At 48.8% G+C, this 14,968-nt stretch overlaps 1 protein-coding gene across 5 annotated transcripts in view; it reads left to right on the forward strand.

Moving 5' to 3' along the window:
• The first annotated feature begins 2,229 nt into the window (after positions 1-2,229).
• Positions 2,230-14,968, forward strand: part of MRM1 (mitochondrial rRNA methyltransferase 1) — a 53,112-nt gene continuing 40,373 nt past the window's right edge. For 3 of the 5 annotated variants that reach the window (XR_007891170.1, XM_051635470.1, XM_051635472.1), the window contains exons 1-3: positions 2,230-3,264; positions 3,724-3,817; positions 5,719-5,839. Coding sequence is in view for 4 of the 5 variants with exons in the window: in XM_051635470.1 (XP_051491430.1) it covers positions 2,462-3,264; positions 3,724-3,817; positions 5,719-5,839 (1,018 nt within the window). In the remaining variant the exon portion in view is untranslated. Of the gene's footprint in view, positions 3,265-3,723; positions 3,818-5,718; positions 5,840-9,542; positions 9,618-9,793; positions 9,914-10,029; positions 10,499-14,968 lie in introns of those variants that run through there. The other 2 variants (XM_051635468.1, XM_051635469.1) reach the window with 2 other exon arrangements.

A 14,968-nucleotide genomic window follows, 5' to 3' on the forward strand; every position in this document is an offset into this window, starting at 1 on the left:
CTTTTGTTGTGTAGATTGAAGTTTTTGTGTGTTATAACCTCCTTTTCACTGTTTGCAGCTAAACCTTTCTTGTGTGAAGAGTTCAAACAGAAACGTGTGGTTTTGGTTCTTCACGAGAAAAAACGTAATTACTTTCTAGAGCAGAACAGCATCCAGTTGTCTCGCAGATAACCGGTGGAGGCTGGACTCGCACATCCTTGTTCAAATGAAGCCACACTCCTCAGGGGTTCCCTGAAATCCCCAGGTAGGCTGCTGGGCACGGCTGGGTTTGACTAAACTATGCAAGGGATGAGCTGCTGCTGCTACTCGGATGTGGATATTGAGCTCTTTCAGGCTCTTGTGGTTGCTTCCAAGCAAGACAGGTTATCATTGTTGTTAACTGAAGGTGTTTTTGTTCCCCAAGCCCCTTTCAGCTTGTCAGAGCACAGAGGCACTGAGCTCAGGTTTGCTGTCGTTGATATACAAGGTTTTTGCAAATAAGTTGAATAGCTGAATTGGCTGCCCTTGCTGGATTTGAGGCAAATATTTTGGATAACTTGTAAACAGGTAGAAAGCATTTGTAGAATTAAAATAATGTTTTTTTCCTATTCTTGTGCTTTGTTGTTGTTGTATATAATATGTATTATCAGTTGTGTTAACATGTTTGCTGGAGATACAGCAGTTTAATCTGGCAGATTATGTGATCTCAGGGAACTAGTCTCTGCTCTCATTTTTTCAAGAGTAGGAACCATGAGCAGTGGGAAAAAGATGTTTTTGCATAAGATCTCTGAACCTAGGGACTGCTGGAGACATCATTCCTTGCCCTGTCCATTGTCCTTAGACATTAGGAGGAAATTCGTCACTATGAGGGTGGTGAGACCCTGGCCCAGGTTGCCCAGAGAAGCTGTGGCTGCCCCATCCCTGGCAGTGTTGAAGGGCAGGTTGGATGGGGCTTGGAGCAGCCTGGGCTGGTGGGAGTGTGTCTCTGCCCATGCAGGGGGGTTGGAACCAGATGATCTTTAAGGTTCCTTCCAACCCAAACCATTCTATGATTCTATGAACCTGCAAAACTAGTTTCATTATGGTTTTTGAAGCCTTGTGTCAGTCAATGTTTCAGACTAAGTATAGAAAAGAATTGGAACATTTTTGGTTCTCTGTGCAAAACTCCTTTAAAATTATATTGTGTTTTTTCCCCTGCAGCCCATGCATGAGGGAGAAACCCATGGAAACCCTAAACCTATTGCTGTGAATGACTTGCTTCCCTGTTTGCCTGCCCCTTTTCTACCCATTTGGGCAATTAAAAGGCAGATATAAAATATCATGTAATTAGAAGAGCAGCATCCTGGTGTAAAGTTACAGCTGGGGAAGGAGTCGTTCCCGGTGGCAGTTCCCGGTGCTCTGGGAGCCCTTCCTGCCCGTGGTGAGAGCAGCACGTTGCAGTGACCGTGCCCAGGCGGTAACGAGGCTGGGATGTCGCCTCCGAACGCGCTTCCAGCTGATCAGACCCTGTTTGGACAGTTTCCATTGTCTGTGGGGTTTTACAGCTCGCTTGAGCACACATGGCCTTTGGGAATGGGGTCGGAGAGAAGTCCCCACTCCCTGGGGTAACTGCAGGTCAAGCACTATTATTATTATTATTATTATTATTATTATTATTATTATTATTATTATTATTATTATTATTATTATTATTATTATTATTATTATTATTATTATTATTATTATTATTGCTGGGCCAGGGCTTTCCAAAGCACCAACGCTTTTGTTGCTGGACCTGGGTGTTTCAGCTGGGGTGTGTGGGATGCAGCCCTTCACCCCGGTCTGTGAGATGCCCTAATGAAGCAGTTAAAAGCTGTTTTCTGGTTAATTAAGACCCTGTCCGGGGAGGCCAGGAGGGGTCGGCTCCCCCTGACTCGGGGCAGCACCTGCCCTGCCCTCCGCAGCCCTCGCTGAGGGGGTGACCCGGGGACAAAGCCACATTCCTCGCGCGGGGCTGCGGGGGTCCCTGGCGAGGTCTGGCTGGGAGCGAAGGCTCCGCTGCCCTGCCCGCTGCCCTGCCCGCTGCCCTGCCCGCTGCCCTGCCCGCTGCCCTGCCCGCTGCCCGCTGCCCTGCCCGCTGCCCGCTGCGCCCGGGCCCCGGGGCCGCCGCTGCCCGCCGCCACGCTGTGCGGGGTCCCCGCCGCACCACCAGGCGGCGCTGCCGCGCGGGGCGGGGCTCGCTCGGGCCCTGTGCTGACGCCGCTCGGAAGAGGCGGGAGCGCGGCCCACGCGTGCCCGCGGCCCCCCCCGCCGGGCCCGGGGGCTCCCCCGTTCTGTCCGTGCCCTCGCCGCCCTCCCGGCTTTGTGGCCGGGCTTGTCTCTAGGAGCCGAGCTCGGTGTTTCCTCCCCGCCGCGCTTGTCCCCCGTGTGGTGAGGCCTGGGCCCGCCCCGCCGGTGCCCGCGCTGCCGCTCCTCCCGCCTGGGGAGGCCTCCGGAGGCGCCGATGGAGCAGGCGCTGCGGGCCGGTGCCCGGCGGGCCGCGGGGCTGCCCCCCGCTCGCTGCGGGCGCTGGTGGCGGGGGCTGAAGCACCGCTCCGCGCCCCGCGCTCCGCCCGCCGCCGAGGGCGCTGGGGAAAGGCCGCCCCGCGCCGGGGGTGACCGGCAGCTCCCCGGGCCGGCCCTGCGGGAGGCTCCTCAGGCCGGGCCCGACTCCCGTACCCCCCGGGGGGGCCTGGCTCTACAGAGCCGGCCACCGTCCTGGCAGAAGGGATGGGAGAGGCGGGCCGGGCAGGCTGCGCCGGCCGGGAGGGAGTCTTGGAGCTTGCGAGAGGGTGACTGCTCGAAGGCAAGGGAGAGGCTGGAACGAAAGCCTCTGTGCATCGAAAGGACTAAAGGCTCAGAGATCTTATTTGGGATCGCGCCGTGCTCCCTGGCCCTCTCTCAGTCGAGAAGGGACGTGTTCAGGTTGTTCCTGAAGCAGAGTAGTGGCTCGCAGCGGCTCGTTATGAGTGAGTTTGTCCTTCAGGCCACGGCCCGGGGAGTCCCAGTGCACCACGTCAAGAGGAGGGAGCTGGATGCTCTCTGCAGAGGTCAGGTCCACCAGGGTGTTTGTTTGGAGGCCACCCCTCTCCGTTTCAAGAGTTTGGAGGAAGCTGAAAAGCCTGATCTGACGGATGAAGAGAGTCCAAACCGACAGCTGATTTGGCTGGTGTTGGAGCAGATCCAGGATCCCATGAACCTGGGGGCACTGCTGCGCTCTGCATACTTCTTGGGGGTGGACAGAGTGGTGACAAGCCAGAAGAACAGGTATGGGGTTGGTTATCTGCTCCTGCAGCTTTTCTCTTTCTTCTGCTGGCTCCCAAAACTGATTTCCAGCCTGCATTGCTCAACAGCTTCTTTAGAGGGCTTTCTAGGACTGAGCTTGCCAGTTGAATTTGGGTAGCTGCTGCATTGTGTTTTGCTCTGCAGCCTCCTTTGGGAGCTGGTATGCCAGCCTCATAAGGAACATTCCTGGGTACTTCTTGTTTTAACCCATTTTGTGTTTCAGCTGTCCAGCTGTGCACAAAGCTGCTACATGCAACTTATTTCCTGGGTTAAATTCTGAGCCCTGTTCTTCATAGAAAAATACACCTGAATAGTAAGCAAGATGTTTAGTGGACTGAAGTGGAGTAGGGTTGCAGAAGCAAGAAAAGGAAATGCAGAAACAAAAATTCTGGATTTCCTTATTTTGCTCTCATTTGCTCTCATTTTCTTTTTTCCTTGCAGCTGCCCCTTGACTCCAACAGTGAGCAAAGCCAGCTCTGGAGCTATGGAAGTCTTTGATGTCTACAGCACAGATGATCTCCGGAGCTTTTTGAAAGTAGAATGATCCATGCTTTTTTTTTTTTTTTAAATTTTTTTTATTTTTATTTTTTTTCCCCTCCTTTCCCTTTGAGAAACCTCAAACATGGTTGAACAGAGAGGACGTGCAGGGCAAGGACTGTGCTATTTGCCGTGTCCTGTGCTCTGCATTCCTGTTTGCTGCCGGTGGTCTGTGCTGTTGGACCACCTCTGACAGGCAGGCACCCCGTTCCCAATCCATCGGGTGGGCTAACAGCTCTGTGTTGAGGGTGTTTTTCTGGAAGGTGGTGATAGCAGGGTAATGCTGTGTCTATCTCCCATAATCAGGCTGCCAGCTCGGTAAGACAGGGTCTGTCTCCTTTTCTCTCCTTGGGGACCAGAGCTCCTGTTTTTGGCATCCCTTTTTTTGGCATCTCTGCAGCAGATGTTGCCCAGCACATGGCAGAGGCAGCACCCCGGGGCCCAGGCACACGATGGCAGCATTGGGCAGCCTTTGGGGAGAGAGGAAAAACTGGTGGGAGCTGCTGGGAATCTTTTTACACTGTACCTGTGAGGTGAGGTAGGGCCCTTTGCAGAACATGCTGCAAATGGAAAGGAAATGCATGTGGGGAAAAAAAAAATGGAACAAACCCAAAGAAGTTGGTATTGGCAGAGTGTGTCCATCCCCTGTGATAGCACTGTGTGACTGCCCCAACTCCTGGAGGTCTCCTGTGCTCTGGCAGGGCTGGAGACTGACTGGATATTGTGTGCACACAAAGCAGGGAGCTGTTGGCTCTCCCCTGTGTCTGAGAGATCTCCAGTCCTGGGGGAGCAGGGTGAGTGAGGTTAGAGGGTCCAGCACAGGGTGGGAGGACAGAGGCTGCTTGCCCTCAGGGCAACACAGGCACCTGGTGGCTGTGTGTTGTGTCCCTCTATGTGTCCCTTTGAGGAAGAGCCTGTCACAGTCTGGGGTGACCATGAGGAGCCTGAGCAGAGGTTAAGCCTGGACTCTGCCCACCCTGTGCTAGAAAACCCTCGTCCAGCTGTACAATAGGTCTGTGGCAGCTGGAACTCTGGATGATGGTGAAGTGAAAGCTACGTAAAATATATAGATGTTTAATTGAAACAGTGGGAAGAATCACTTTGTTACTGTAAAGTTTGAATTACTAACATTTTGAGCCATTGCAGCAGTTAATTTAATTGGACCTAGATTCTCTGGTCTAACCCTTGCCATTGCCTGGCCAGTGTAAATTTGATGTAACATAATGTAAAAAGTGCCAGTTTTACAGGAAATGAAACTGGCAGGAAGCACCAGCTTTTTTTTTTTTCCTTTTTTCTTTTTGAAATGGGTTTCTAAGACAAATCATGAGAGCTCTTTTTACTCAGGTGCAGGCGGGAAGGCTGGTTCTCTGGTTGTGTGAGGCACCGAGTGTTGAGTGCACTGCCTTTTGTATGAGCTGATTTTTGGCATCTGAGTTTGAAAACATGCACTTGTGTTTGAAAATGTTACTGGGGGCTTCTGATGACTGAGCCTGCACTTGAGAACTTCCACTGCTTTGCTCTGTGGATTAGCCTTTTGCTAATTTGTTCAGCACTACTCTTTTCATATGCTTTCTTGGCAAAAACCTTCCTAGAACTGTTGTATGGGCCAAAAAAAAGGTTTTTCAGTTGCTGTTTGCTTTTTGAACTGGAACAAACACCAGCAGGAAAATTACTTTTTAATTTAAAAAAAAACAACAGTTTTTTTTCTTAAATAAAAGCTTGTGTGCTGGTACTGGGAGGACTTTTGTGGTAAAAATTCAAGGGATGCCAAAAAAAACACAAGTAGAAAAGCCAGTTAGCTTAACTGAAAACAAAAAACCAAAGTGTGTTTGCATACATGACTTTTTTAAGCTTGAAAATTAGACAATAATTTAACATTTGTTTCCTTTTTCTTTCCAGGCTAAAACTGCAGAAGGCTGGGAGGTGGTGGGAACAGTCAGCAGGCCTGAGGAAGTGGAAAATGTTCCTGTCATCAGCTGCTTGGAATTTCAATGGAATAAACCCATTATTATAGTAATAGGTATTTCAATGTACAGAGCTCTGGGCTTGGTGGAAATGCACATGTGAGAGAAGGATCTGGGTGATGATTCGCTCTAGTTGCAGGTCTGTTACACTGCATCATACTTTGGTCTGGAGAAGCAAAGTTGAACAAGAAGTACTAGAATGATCTGGCTGCAAATGAAGTGGGAAGCCAGAAGAAGCTGAGAAGCCTCCCAGTAGGAACTGCAAGAACCAGACCAGTTTGTGTGGATGAACAGGGAGTTTAGCAGAGGGTCTAGATAGCACGTTTTGGTGTCAGGACAGGTCTGGGTCAGTGTAGCCACCCCGTGTTGTTTTGTGTTGTGTTCTGCAGTGCTTTTGATCCTGTCCTACAGCCCTGAATCTGGATTTTTTAGTGTTTGTTCTTGCTGCCCTGAGGCTGTAATGGTGAGCTGTGCCCTGTCTTTACTCTGTCATGTTTCCTCTTAAAAATCCATGGCTGTATTTCCGTGCCCAGGTCTGGAAAGAAGCATGAGGAGAGGATGGTATGAACACAAAGTTGGGCTTTGTGGCACAGTCAGTGGTTGCATTTCTGTGCCCGGGAGAAGGCAGGAGCTGTTGGTTGCTGTGGCATCAGCAGGAAGAGAGGGTGTAGTAACCTCCTCCCTGCCAGAGCTGAGCTCTGCTTGGGCAATGGGTGCCACCTCCCAGAGCACCTAAACTGGGCAGTTCCTTCAGGGCCATCTGCTTCTGCCTCCTCCTTATGCAGAGGACACATTGGCAAAGGATGCTGTTGATTTTAGGTACGAGTTTGGGGCTGTGCAGCCTCCCAGAAGCTGAAGAGAAGGGGAGTAACAGCCTTGTGGCACCTAGAGAAAGAAATTCCCCCAGGAGCACTGCTCCAGGCACCCTTGTGTTGCCATGCTGAGCCCCCCTCTGGGTGTCACCTGGCACAAGAGCTGGTTGGAGCTTTTACACTTGGAAGGAGGGTCGTGCTGGCGAGGAGCCATCAAGGGGCTGCAATCCTGCCCCGTGCTGCGGTTTTCTTGGCTCAGAAGACATTCCTTTAATTAAAATGTTTATCGAACTCCTAGAAGTACTGACAAGACAATGCTGCAAATCTGGCATCTCTACAAGATGTGTGGAGCTATGTTATAAAGAGAGTAGGGAGGCTGGCAGTGCTGCTGATGGACCACAAAGAAATGCATCCCAGAAAAGATGACAGCACCCAAGGAAAGGAACGGGGTGGAAGTGGCAGTGGTGTCGTTACCTTTGAATTATGAGAGATTTCTCCAGTAAAAAGTCCAAATATCCTTTTGTCAAGGGATATTGGAGGCTGATTGGTAGATGCATGAGGAGAGCTCCCGGACCTTGCAGCAGTAATGATTTCAACTCTCTGCTGAGCACTAACTCTTCACTGAAAAGAAAATTGAACGTTACAGTTGTCTGATGCTGGGGTTGTTTGAAGCAACATCCTAGATCTGAATATGTAGCATAGCTGCAGAGAGCAGCAGAGATAATTTAGCATGGTACTGAGCTTCCTCCTAGCATTGCAGAGATTGTCTTCTGAGCTGAGCATTTTGCAGACATGAATTTCCCCTCCTGGCATTCTCGCTGGCTTGGCAGAGAGGGATTTGGACAGTCCAGCTTAATGTTGTCTGCTCTGGAGTCATTGCTGAAGGGGACAGGCAGGCTGGCTGCCCTGCAGCCTGGAAGCCTTGTGTGAGCAGGAGCAGATGGGGAGCAGTTAGATGGCTGAGCAAGAAGTGTTTCTGAGTAATTTGTTCTTCTTACACATTCAGTCTTTAGCTTGGGGTTTGGTGGCTTTACTGAGATGCAGCCAGCATGGCTGCTTCTGCCTGGGGTTGAACTTCCTGCACTGGAAACTGGAGTTGTTACTGTGGTGTTCATTGTGAATGGGACAGGAAACCTGTTCTGTCATTTCAGTCAGGCTCTAACTCTGGTCTCTGAGGCTTGTCAGGGAGGGTGAAAGCTGAGAGATGGAAGTCAAAGATCTGAAGTGGGAAGTGGTGTTTTTTTTTTTTCACCAATATAAACTAGGATTTAATCTGATTCAGTCAATACTTCCTCCCTCCTGTCACACTGCAAGTCTTTTTGCCCTGAATTTATGGTTCCTAAGTATTTTAAGCAGCCAGAGCCATAAAAAGCTTTGTAAAACTGGAAGCAAAATTGCTGTCTTTTTTGGAACCATAAGGAACCTTTATTAGGAACCTCTCTCTTACCAGAGAGAGGAGAGGATTGCTCCAGGAGCTGCCACACCTCTGGCAATAGTTGATGTCCCAGTTGGAAAGTCCCACGAGAGTGTGGTTGGAGAGGCTCAGGAGACAAGTATGGCTGTAAGTTGTGAAACTTTTCTGTGTTGAATCAGTAAAAAGTAGGATAATTTTTTTTAACTTTTTTTTTTTTCTTGAAGCATCCGTAGAGAGCCAGACTCTAGTGTTGAAGAGGCAGCCCAGGCCAGGCTGTAGGACACTGGGCCATGATTCCTTGTGTGACGCAGGCTTTCCCTGTGACCTTGGGTAACTCACCCAGGCCCTTGTCTGCATGTCTGGCTGAAAGAAAGAAATAAAAAAGCATTGGTTAGGATGAGGGTTTGTTTTCTGAGGGTTCCCTTACTCCAACCAAAGGATGCTTTTGCCAGTGTGGCCTGTTTCATGTGGGAAGGTGGCACAAGATGCATGACTCAAAATACTCTTTTGCTTGCACAAAATGAATCTTGGAGGTGTTAAGTCAGGCCAGCAAAACAGGAGGCTGGCAAGAGCAGCACTTCCCTGCCCTGTGCGGTTGGAGCAGTGTCACACGGGTCGGTACATGGGGACAGGGCACGGGACCTGCTGGGAACGTGCTGTGAGTAGATAATGGAGAGAATTTTGTGGCAACTCAGGCAAGCAAGGAGCTCGTTTGCCTTATGGAGTGAGTCTGCAGTGGCATAGGAAGTGCCTGTAGGTTCCATGTAGGTGAGAATCTGCATTTAGGTGAGCTGAGCGAGGCCTTGGTGACAGCTCCGGTACCACAGGCAGAGGCACAGGAGCCCCGGGCAGCAGCGTGTGCCCCACCAGTGCTGCCCCAGGGCGAGTCTGGGATTCAGCCCAGGTCAGGGTATGGCTCTTGGAGGGGAACGTTGGCTTCCAGCACACTGAGCCTGCTTTATCAGGGGGTGAGCATCTCTGTGAGACGAGCTGGGATTCTTGCAGCTGTGTAGCTGTCTGTGTAGCTCTAAATAATGAATGTGGAAGAATTCTTTGGGGAGCTGAGCAGGCTGGGAGGTCTCTGGTCTTCTGCATTTTCACTTGTCTGCCCGCAGGATTGTTTAAAGCCTCTCCCTTTCCATTTCCCTTTGTGACAGTGTGAGTCAAACAACTACTAATGACCTGGGATAGATTTCAACTCTGTTTCACCAGTGTATCAGCCCAAACATATCAGGGCTGTTGGATGGTTTAACAACTAATCAATTGAAGCCTCTGGTTAAACTGTCTGCATTCACAAGTTGCACCCAGCTGGTGGTACTGTGTGCTGAAAAGGCTGAACCCGTCACTATCAATAGGGATGTGGGATTTGCTGGACCAGAGTAGGGCCCTGGCATCATGTCTACTTTGTCCCTCTGGCAGCAGCCCATGTCCATGGGCAGCTGTGAGCTGGCACAGTGATTGCTCGCAGGGGATCTTTGCTCTCAGGCTATGAGGCTCTGAGCTTCATGCTCCTCTTGTGGGCTTGTTGCACAGGTATTCCTCAAAAAACACTTCTGATACTGGAGAATGGGTCCAGGGAGGCTGGAGTGAACCAGGAAGGGAAGGCAGGTAAGCTACTCAATTCACCCCTGGTAGTTCTTGGCTGTTGCTGCATGGGAGCTGCTGAGGTTGCTGGTGAGCTTAGGGGCACGCTGTAGTCTTGATAGAGGATTAGCAAAACTACTCTGGAGGGGAAAAAGGGACATGGCAGTGGCTGTGAGCTGAGCAGTGTCTTCCTTCTGCAGGTAGTGAAGGTGATGGGCTTTCCCTAGAGACACAGCTCCTGTGCCATCGGATGCTGGCCATACCCCCTGGCCGAGCGCTGCACCCCGGCATCGAGTCGCTGAACGTCTCTGTTGCTACTGGTAAACACAGTTCTGAGCAGTGTAGTTTCTGTATAGAAAATTCAAACCAACATCCAGGCCTGCAAAATTATTTTTTTGTGATTTAAAAAAAGATCTTTATTTTTACTTTCCTACAGGCATTCTCCTGCACTCCATCTGCAGCCAAAGACTGAACCATGGTGATTGAAACTTTTTTCGTATTTTGGCAAGGGAAGTTGCTCAGTGTTTTGTGGACTTTGTACGTGGCTTGATGTGTGGAGAGAATTTGGACTGTAGGGGAGAAATGTTGCTTGGGTGGTGCTGGTGCAGAGAGCAGCTGTACCCCATGCCCATCCTGAGCCCACTGCCCCCTTAGCAGCCAAGAAGGTGCTGGTGGAAGCCAGATATGATTTGGGTGTAGTCAATGGCAATTTCTTCATGACGAGGTGGTTTCTGTCTTACATTTTGCTGCTTGAATGTCTGACAACACACTGTGTTGTATTGGGTTGTAAACCAGGTCTGCAGCCCTGCCAAGGGACGGACAGGAGCTGTTAGAAAATGGCTGTAGTGGGGAAACATGCAGCCTGGTGAAATAAAGCCTCTGTAAAGGTTGGTTGTAGACTGGAATCAATCCTTTTTGTGTCGTATATAAATCCAGAGTGTGAGTCATGGAACTTCTTCAGGTGGGAAGGGGAATCAGGAGCTTGTTCTCTTCTTCCGGGGAAGTTTCCTTTCCATGGTGGGCCTGATGCTACAGGATTCTGAGCCCCACTGATGGCATGGAGGGGTGAGGATGGCTTCATTTGCAAATATCCTGGTTGAAAACCAGACTGGCTAAATTATTGAGAACTAAATGAATGTTATCACTTAGCACCTTAATTATTTTATTTAGCTACTGTGGCCCTTTGCATAGGATTCCTCATTAACACTTAATTTACAGTGCCCTTTAGGGATAATTTCAAACAATTCAACTTAGTCCCCCCCTCCCTCCCTTCCAAATGAACAAGTAAATCACTCAGAGTGACTAATTAGGACTTCCCTTTGAGCTAAATGAAGTCTGTAAACCGGTCTATGGATGCGGAGGTTTTTCAGATGAGTCCCCAAGAGGGCCTGGCTGGTGGGTGCTTTGGGGCTGGGCATGGCCCAGGTGCCTGGGATGGGGCACAGGACATGGAGCTTCTCAAAGGTGTCAAGGACTCACTTTCTGTGGCTGTGATGATGAGGGTGCCTGGAGTGGCACCATGTGTCCTGAGCTGGGTCTGCCCCTTTCCTTTCCAGTGGTAAGAGACAAAATCCAAGTCCCTCTGAAATGACGGCTGTGGTGCAAGCGGGATGTTGTTTCCAGAGTCTGAAGACGAACTGGTCACTGAGTAACAGGAACCTGGTGCATTTTTGGGGTGACAGCTCTTGTATTTTGTGTGCTGAACGTGTATTTTTTTTTCTTTAATGCTGAAATAAAAGGCTCGGGGCCAGGGAGCTGCTGAGGCAGCCGTGGGAGCCCCAGCAGAGGGGGCCCGTGGCTCAGTTTTGCTCATTTTTCAGAGGAAAGATTCAGTGCTTGAGGGCTAACTGAATCCTTCCTTTCAAGCAGCAGGGACGAGGATAATGCCAATTCTTTATTCTTGACCTATAGGTAAGTATATGTATTCTTTGATTTCATAGGAGCTGCAGTTTTTCCTTTTTTATTTATTGGAACAGTGCTTTATTAGAGGTGGCATTTCACTGGCTTTGCGTGTGTTTGGGAATGCCTGGCACCAGCAGACTGCTGAGCCAAGCTGTGCCCCCCCAACCCGGGGAGGAGGAGGAGGCAGGTGAATAGTGATGAAGCAGCTACTTCTCTATTGCTCAGAAAAGCTTTGGAACCTCAGTGCCTGTGGCGGCTCTGCTGATGGGATGGGGGAGGTAGATGGCAGCTCCCACAGTCACTTGTCCATCAGTCCAGCAGCCATCGTGGCTCCCACACAAATTTCCCTGTACAGCTGCTGTATCCATACAGCACCCTGATTTGGTGCTGGAGTACCAGGCAGGGCTTACTGGGAATTCCATGAGGCTTGGATTTTAAGAAGCAGGAATTTGCATGTGTAACTAGGGCTACAGCTCAGACTTTTTGGCTTGAGAGCTGTGGTAGAGGCTTTTGTGCATGCAGGAAATCCCACTTCAGAAAGCTCTGCTAGTTGCATTTAACCAGTTTCCCTCCATGGTAACTTTTGACCCTGCTTTGTTTTGCTGGTATGTCCCTCTGCCATCACCTGGCCAGCTTTTGGATGTGTCTGCCTATTGGCTGATCTTTCTCTTGCCCCAGCTCCATCCTGCTCCGGATTGAGACCTACAAGGAGCTTGCACTTTTGGAGATGGAGCTTTGTGCTGAGCGATTTGCCCTGATCTAATAAATGCAATCCATTAATTGGATCATTGCCCGCTTCTCCAGTTAATTTCCTGGATATTTTTAAATGTTAAAATGTAGTTTTTATAGTCTTTCATTATTTTTAGCCTTAAGCTCAACTATAATCATCCCTGTAATGTAACTGTAAAAAACTCCCAGCTTTATATCATAAAGGAGGACATTAATTGTCACTTTTTGTGTACATCAGCAAGATCAAAACATGCTTCCTGATTACTTCTGTTTGTACATACAGCCTCTTTGATATTTAGATATGAATAAAGTGTATGTGTGTAATTTGAAAGTCAGTTTTTCCCTCCCTGCTGCTTGTCATGGATTCCTTTCAGAGGCTTATTTACCAAATTGATTTAAAAATGTAGTAATTGCCCTTCCAAAATGAATTCTCAATAATCAAAGTGTCTCTAAGCACAGTGGCAAAATATTTGTCCTCCTTGGTTCAGAAGATGTGTTCCACGCCTTGGCCGTTTTATCCTCACACAAGGGCAAACACAAATATTTTCATCTCCCAAAACCAACTCCGGTGAGAACAGTCTGTGAGAGAAGCTCAGCTCATGCCCCAGATGTCACTTTTGTGCACAGATTATCAACTCGACCAAAAAAAATCCCAGTCCATCAAATCCACCAGTGGATCCTGAAGAGGTTTACTGAGGCTGGAAGGGCTTTGGGACAGAGAACAACACTTTTTGTCTTTGCAAAGCTGGAGGTGGGGCTGTTGCAGAAGGGAGCAGTGCAGTTCTGGGGCTGATCCTGGCAGCCCCTGGGCTGGGCAGGAGCAGTCGGCACTGGAATTGCTGCCCAAGGGGCACCTTCCTCCCCGGCAGCCAGGAATCCTCCGCCGCGCCACAGCCCCTTATCCGAGTTTGTAAATGTAATCAACCTTGAGGTCTTGTTACTTCCACAGGTGCAATTAACATTACCATCTGCTAATCCGTGATTAACGATGTTTACAAATATGCTACAACATGTTAAAATGTGCCGGTGCTCTTTTTTTTTTTTCTTTCCCTTTTTTCCCCACTCCCTGTTCCAGCATGGGAGCTGTGCTGCTGGCAGGGGTGTGGGAGGGCTTTCCCAGTGGAGGGCTCCCTGTACCCCACTGTTAATTTACAGGCATTTTGTTTTCATTATTTAAAGGTGCTGTTAAACTCCAAACCAGCTGTAGGAATGACAAGTTCAAATCTGAAGGTCAGTGCTGCTAAATGGGATTTAATTGCGTGGGGGTTGAGGTACAAACTTATGAATCTGAATAATAAAACTTTGTGGGGAGCGACATATGGCGCAGTTTAAAGTAAATTTTTATTGATCATCCCACAACTGACGTGTTAATGGGATGGCAGCCTTTGTTTTGGGTTTGATATCGATGTGGAGTTTTAATAATGTCACACAGGAATATTGTGGAAGGGTTTATAATTTTTTTAAAAAAAAAAAGTGTTTTCTATTAACTGCCTTTTTCTTCTTAATAGAGAGAGGACTACATTATATCTCTACTGTATGTCCTCCAGATCTAGGTTACATGTAATTGCTCCGTAATTGGTAGAACCATGTAAAAGCCATGGTATTTGTCAGTAAACCCTCCTAAGTTACCATGAAATTGAAGTGTGATATTTATTCTCTACAAAACTTGCTACCCAAGTCGCTGCGGAGGCGTTTCTGCAGTGGTTGTGCCATGGGCAACACCTGCACCACTCCCTTTTTACTCCCATATCACCCTAACGATGGTGAGAGGTCCTGCCTGGGAGATTAAGGGGTTATTTTGCTTTGAGGGAAGATGCTTTAACCTCCGTTGGGCTGCAGTCTTATGATTATTAAAGCTATTTCCAAGCCCAACTCAAAATGATGGAGGTTTGGAGGTAGCTGAAAAAGTTTCTGTGTTTTCAATGGGACTGGGAATAGTAATTATGCTCATGGTGGTTTTTGAGGCTTCTGGAGATGAAGTATTTATTGGTACAGGGCGTACATCTGTGGGTCACCTGTATTTTAGCTTCCTGTTCAGTAGGATGTCCAAAACTGTTCCCATCTTGGCAATTTCCACAATTTAACCGTAACTAGAGGTCTCTAAACCTCCAGCCCTGCAGCTGTGCATGGGCTCATGGCCAAGCAGCCTCTGCTTGTGGCTTTTTCCCTCTGATGGAGGTTTTTGTCCCCTCTTCGAAGTGGATGCATGGATTCAGTGATCCTTCCTTACTGCCTGCCACGTGGCTTAAATATGGACAGAAGCAATTGCCTTGCTTATGATCAATAGTTTTATATGCTTTTAAAGTGTAACAATGTGCTCTGAATTGGCAGCAAAATTAAACCTGCCAATTTTTTCCCCTGGCCTGTTTTAAAAGCTGTGAACTCAGCAGCATTTCCCCTGCTCTGGGAAAGGGGCAGCTCAGCTGTTTTCTCTATAAAGATCCCAACATCTCATCCTGCGTATCCCACAGATCCATTCCTGACTCCACTGGATCCCCTTTCATGTCCACTTGCGTGGCTGAAAGCTGTAGTGCCTGCAGTTGGGTATAAATTCCTTTCTTAACATTTTTTAAGCTGCCTTTGTGGGGTTTGTCCAGTAGATAAGAAGACTGCCTTGACCCTGCAGGTTTGGGGTGCTGGCAGGTGTTATTGAAGTGTCCAAGCACTAAACTGCCCAAGGGAAAGCCCTCAGTGCCTATGCAATCATCAGTGCTACTCCAGCTTAATTAATTATGGGAGCTATT

This window comes from Apus apus, chromosome 18 (genome assembly GCF_020740795.1).
Source record: "Apus apus isolate bApuApu2 chromosome 18, bApuApu2.pri.cur, whole genome shotgun sequence".
Classification (NCBI taxonomy): domain Eukaryota; kingdom Metazoa; phylum Chordata; class Aves; order Apodiformes; family Apodidae; genus Apus; species Apus apus.